This window comes from Lactuca sativa, chromosome 4 (genome assembly GCF_002870075.4).
Source record: "Lactuca sativa cultivar Salinas chromosome 4, Lsat_Salinas_v11, whole genome shotgun sequence".
NCBI classification, from domain to species: Eukaryota; Viridiplantae; Streptophyta; class Magnoliopsida; order Asterales; family Asteraceae; genus Lactuca; species Lactuca sativa.
In genome coordinates, this window is record NC_056626.2 from 392,761,177 (window position 1) to 392,767,176 (window position 6,000).

Genomic DNA, 6,000 nt, shown 5'->3' on the forward strand with positions numbered 1-6,000 from the left:
TATCATAGTTTTAATATAGTTTTAATTTAAGAATTATACTTTGGTACCTATATATTTAGTATTTATAATTTATAATTTAGTTAACTACATTTTTGGTCTACAAAGTTTTAATTTAGGAATTTTATACCTTAGAAAATATATTAATTATACTTTTAGTCCTTTTAATTTTTAGTTTAGTTATTTATATTTTTGGTTCTTATAGTTTTTAAGTTAAGAAATAAATGAATTATATTTTTGGTCCTTATAACTTTTAATTCTATACTGTTTTGGTTGACATAGGTTTTAATTTAGTTAATTACACTCTTGTTTTTAATGCGAAGAATCTGTTGGATCTTACAATATCGATAGGTTGATTGTCTCGCTCCTGTATATTTTAAATAGAAAAAAAAGATCCATGAGAGTTATTTCTTGAATCCGAAATAGAGTAGCGGTGCTTATAAGATAAGACTCCAAGATAAGAAAGAGGGCCTATGCATAGTTAAAGTGAATGTTCCTTAACTATAGTTTCAATCATAGTTGCTATAGAATCTCATAAATAATAGTTTAATGAGGCATTTGGTCATGGAGTTATTTTATATGATCTAAAACAACTATATGGTTTTGCAATAAAAAATAATTATTATTATGGAATCCAAGAAGTTTTAAGTCATAAAAGTAGCCTTTTCGATAAGGTTTTATTGCAGTTTTCGTCCTGAGTTTAATAATCATTAATTATATCCGTTAAACCTATATACACATATCATTTTGACTTCTATGTTGTATTTTTATTATTGAGATATTGATTAAACAAGTCTTTACCAATGAAGTAATTAACAAAAACAATCATTTTTTATTTCGTTTTTTTTAAACACATGCATTCCAAAGAACATATATATGTTCCAGGCTCACAAACTGATGTAATATAAAGCAAGTCCGAAACATGATATGTTAGCAATAAATATATTCTAAATTGTTATCATGTATTCTATAATATTTCAAAAATCCACAAATCCTTGACAAGAATGAGACTTTTTCTATAATATCATGACAAACTATAAAATTTGATGAGTAAATGTAAATATATAAACTTAGTGATCAGCTTAAATTTTTTTTGTAAAACTTAATTTATCGAACCAGGACAAATGCAGTTTACTTGAACTTGTTAACATTAACAGAGACAAAAAAGGATAAATTTTGTTAAATTTAGTTTGGACTGAATGTGTAAAATTATTAGTGTAGTAGCTAAATAGGAATGTTAAGGTATAGTTTAGGGACCATTTTTGCATTTATGTTAAAAAGAGGGTTTTGTACAGTCTACGGAGCTCTTCATCCTAACATAACCAAAAGGCAATCAAAATCAAAAACCCTAATAAAGCTTATACACCCACACAAATCACAACGCCTCCATTGCAACATTGCTGCTTCTGTCGATCGTTTCGCTGCCGTTAGCCATCTTCTCCCCTGTGAAGCCACCGGCCGGAGACAAGTCGCACCCCACAGCAACACCGGTTCGACCCCACGGCTAAGGTTCGTTTTTGTTTAATTTTTCCTGCTGTCGAGCTTCTCTTGCTGTCGATTTTTTTCCTAGCTTTAATTCTTTTCACGGGTTTCTGTTTAGATTATTTTGTTGGTGCTATCAATTGATAAACATTTGTAATGAAATTAGTTTACATTTTTACTAAATCGTAAATCCTATTAGTTTCTGCGATAAATCAAATCGATGTCGGGAAGAGAAGATAGCGACTCCGATGCTCCGGAGGAATTCACCGCCGAACAGGTAGTTCTTCGTTTCATCGTTAAATAAAAACACACACACACACACACACAAAACACTTTTAGTTTGTCACTTCCGAATCAAAATTCCTAATTTGATTGACAGGCGATACAAAAAGACGAAGAGATAAGATCGATTCAGATAGAAAACAAAGCCAGGTAAATGCGTTGCATTGATTGATTCATATCAATAGTTAAAAAAAACTTGGATAAGTTTGTAGTTTGATTTGATTGATTCAGGATTTTGCGTGAAGTAAAAGAACGACGCAGAAAATGGGCAGAAAAGTTAACACCTCGTGTGAAGAACAAGAACAGCATCCAAGAAGATACAGAGGAAATTGAAACACAAGAGAAGAAAGGAATGCTCCCAGATGACATTGTCAAATTGCTTTCAGCTAATGAGAAGTATTATTCCTTTCACTCTTCACCTTTCATCTTCATCTACTTTCTTACATTTTTACACAAATCGGCATATTATTTTCCCCTACAGGAAGGTTTTTTCAGACTCAGAGGAAGAGAAATCCGAGAAAAAACCAAGAAAGAAGAAATCCAAACATTCAGGGTAACTTCAATTTCTCCTTTTTTGCAGTTTTAATTAATCTTTGGATATATAAATAAAGAATAACTTTCTTTCATCATTTTAATGGGTAATGCAGGATGGAGCCAATAATTTTGAAGGAAATTCCACCTCCTCCATGCTTACAAAAATCATTGGAGTTTTTAAAGAAAAGGAAAATGCAAGTTTCAAGATCATCTGCAGTTTTGGATAACTCGCATCGAGCATTACGCCTTATTTCTGCATCTGGTGTTCTAAATAAGAAATGACAATTTTGACAAAATTTTGTGTTAAGTTATTATTATCCAAAATCTAAGCTTATAATCTTTCTGACTATCATTCAATGGTGGAAATGTAATGTTATCTTTTGATATGAGTGATAAAATTTTGTTTTCATTTCTCCTCTTGTTTAAACCCAAATGTTGATTTTATACGGGATAATGAATTAAAAAGAAAATATATTTTCTGATTTGTATACATTTAGTCACTGACTTTTTTTTTTTTTTCGTCCACATTTACCCCCTTAACTTATTAAACTGTACACATTTAGTCCTTATGACGGGCTACTTCAGGTTACCCGGTAAAAAGGACTTAATAGGGTAATATATTTTTCACTTTGTACACATTTAGTTCTTAATATTTTTGTACACATTTAGTCCTTAATATTTTTATATACATTTAGTCTTTAACATTTTTTTGTTTCAAAATAATTTATTTTTGTTTTTATACTCATTCAATACTTATTAATGATTCTTTTAGGTTTTCCTCACGACATCTTACGTGAGACAATCATTGATGAAGTGTGTGTGGTTGTTGATGTTTATGTGTAACGTCTTACTTTCACAATAAAAATTTTTCATTTTTAAATAATGCAAAACTCCCTAGTTATAAATCCATTATTAAGAAAAAACGTTTATTCCAAAATACATTTATCGAAAATCAGAGTAATATAAGAAACGTGGAATCATCAATACTGTTGATGTGTGTGTACTGTCATGTTTTCGCCTTCCCACGTTCAACGGTAGAACCTGAAAACATAAACAACTGAGTAAACACAAAGTTTAGTGAGTTTCCCTCAAAATACGTGATATAACAAACGTATTATCGTGTATAACGGCCCCACACTCATCAGATTGGAATATCTTGGCCCAAGCAGTCATTGGACTGGAATGCCAACATTGTAACAGGTCCAATCAATCATCGGACTAGAATACCCAGGGTTTGTCGGCATGCCGCCTTAACCCAACGGCTCTTCTCGAGCATCTGTGCCTATGGCTTACAGTTGGCCCGCACTACAACTCATAGCAGACCCACCTCAACCTATCCCATCACCATATGACTATCTACGTAAGTTGTTGTGAGAAAAACCTAAGAAAATTATTTATAAGTACTGAATGAGTACAAAAACAAAAATGACTTATTTTGCAACAAAAAAAAATATTAAGGACTAAATGTGTACAAAAATATTAAGGACTAAATGTGTACAAAGTGAGAAATATATTACCCTATTAAGTCCTTTTTACCGGCTAACTTGGAGTAGTCGGTCATAAGGACTAAATGTGTACAGTTTAACAAGTTGAAGAGGTAAATGTGGACGAAAAAAAAGTCAGTGACTAAATGTGTACAAATCAGAAAATATATTACCCTTTTAAGTAGGGATGAGCATAAGCGGGTACCCGCCTCATTTGGCGAGAACCAAAACCGGAGGTTCCTAGAAAGTTAGAACCGGAACCGGAACTGCTCTAGGCAGTTCTTAAATGTTTGGAACCAGTCCTGGAACCGGCGGTTCCAGTTCCTGGAGCGGGTAACCCGGTTGCATTAATTTTGTTAACTTTTTTCGACAAAACCGCAATTTAGTTCGATCCAAATCAAATCAATTCGGACCAAAGACGGACAAAATCGGACCAATATATTCTAAACCGGTCTAAGTAACAGACACACACACACACACACACACACATATATATATATATATATATATATATATATATATATATATATATATATATATATATATATAAACCGGTTCCGGTGGGTACCCAACGGGTAGCTGTTCCGAAAAAACGAGAATCGGAACCGGAACCGCTTAAGGCGGTTCCATAACTTTAGGAACCGAAACTGGAACCGCTTAAGGCGGTTCCCGTTCCAAAACCGGTAGTTCCAAGGCGGTTCCGGTTCCAAAAGCGGATACCCGGTTCCGATGCTCATCCCTACTTTTAAGTCATTATCTCATTTTATATAGGTAGCGATTCCAACTGAAATTCTATTGTTATCACAATTTATATATACTTCAAGTTTGCTAATATCATTAAACAATAAGAATAAAAGTAATTGGTATAACAATAAGGCTTGGCAATGGCCCAATAACTTACTTTGGTTTTGGGCCAAACTCATATTTTGCAATGAGTACCAAATTACCTAGGCTTGCACAAAAAACCGGTTCTGGATCCGAACCGGTCACTGAATCGGTATAAACCGAACCGATTCAAGAACCGATCCCCCAGTTTGAATCTGTTTGAGATTTTAGACGTTGAAACTGGTTTAATAACCATGAACCGGTAGTCAAACTGATCAAACCGGTTTAGAACCGATTTAACCGGTTTAGAACCGGTGTAACCGGTTTAGATAGATTCGAGTTTAATATTTGACGGAAGTGGTTTGAACCGAACCGGTATAAGGATGAACCGGTTTTACTATTCATGAATCGGAACCGAACCGATATTCTGAACCGGTTCGGTTTGAAAAAAAAAAACGGTTTGCTCACCCCTTAATTACCCCTTATGATTAATTTTATGTTTGATATGGAGTAAAAAATATAATATATTTAGCATGAAATAATAAACGATTACATTAACAACGTTGAATTACAGCACAAACTTTTACATAAATAAAAGAAACGAACCGACTACTTACAAGAAGATTGTTATTTGTTAAATATGATTTTATTGAAGAGGACACCGTGAATTCTATACTCTTAGTGATGTTTTATTCTATGTTAGCAATTTTCCGTGCCTCATTAGCCCATTATATTAAAAAAAAAAAAAAAAAAAAAAAAAAAAAAAAAAAAAAATCCTTGTTTTACATATTCAAGGATACGAAAAGGTTAAGTAGAAATTCTCTCTGTAATCTTTATGTATATTGTTTTTTATCATATATGTTGAAATTTAGTAGTAAAACGAATTTTACCTAAATGTCTGAAAAAATAAAGAAAGAAACCGCAGATGAGGCCATGCCATATGTGGTTTTGTTCTTCATTTTTTAGCCTTTTCGATTTTTTTTGGAGTTTCTTCAATTTTGGTTTTTATGTGGTATCCCTTAAATATCTAGTAGCAATACGAAAAATAGAAAGAGCAAAATTGCACATGAGACCATGCCATTTGTTGTTTCGTTTTTTATTTTTCAGATTTTTTCAAACATAAAAAAATACAAAATCGTAGGTCAAGCAAGATCAGGAAAGTGCAATGGTCATATGACACATGTGATTTCCTGTATTCAAAAATGGAAAATAAATTTTATTTTTTTATAAATAACATGAAACTGCAGCTCCTTTTACGAAACGACAACCTATTTATCGAAACCGAAAACGTAATGCTAGTTTCATTGGGTATTTTTAGATAAATTAAGTCATTAAAAAATAGTTATTTTAGTAAAATTCCCTAAATTAAATGCAAGAATATTATGTTGAATCTGAC

At 32.3% G+C, this 6,000-nt stretch overlaps 1 protein-coding gene across 1 annotated transcript; it reads left to right on the top strand.

Annotated features, from left to right (window-relative positions):
• The first annotated feature begins 1,319 nt into the window (after window positions 1–1,319).
• On the top strand, window positions 1,320–2,704 carry LOC111918975 (uncharacterized). Its single transcript, XM_023914586.2, has 6 exons — window positions 1,320–1,506; window positions 1,679–1,756; window positions 1,859–1,911; window positions 1,993–2,157; window positions 2,243–2,314; window positions 2,409–2,704. The coding sequence occupies exons 2-6, from the start codon at window positions 1,700–1,702 to the stop codon at window positions 2,575–2,577; spliced, it is 516 nt and encodes a 171-aa protein (XP_023770354.1). The 5' UTR covers window positions 1,320–1,506; window positions 1,679–1,699; the 3' UTR covers window positions 2,578–2,704.
• Window positions 2,705–6,000: the final 3,296 nt, after the last annotated feature.

What these genes read in the sequence shown, in the direction of transcription:
- LOC111918975 (XM_023914586.2), top strand. Translation starts at nt 1,700, where the DNA reads ATGTCGGGAAGAGAAGATAGCGACTCCGATGCTCCGGAGGAATTCACC. An exon ending in AGGAATTCACCGCCGAACAG is followed by an intron (nt 1,757 to 1,858) that starts GTAGTTCTTCGT and finishes TTTGATTGACAG; the next exon opens with GCGATACAAAAAGACGAAGA. An exon ending in CAGATAGAAAACAAAGCCAG is followed by an intron (nt 1,912 to 1,992) that starts GTAAATGCGTTG and finishes TGATTGATTCAG; the next exon opens with GATTTTGCGTGAAGTAAAAG.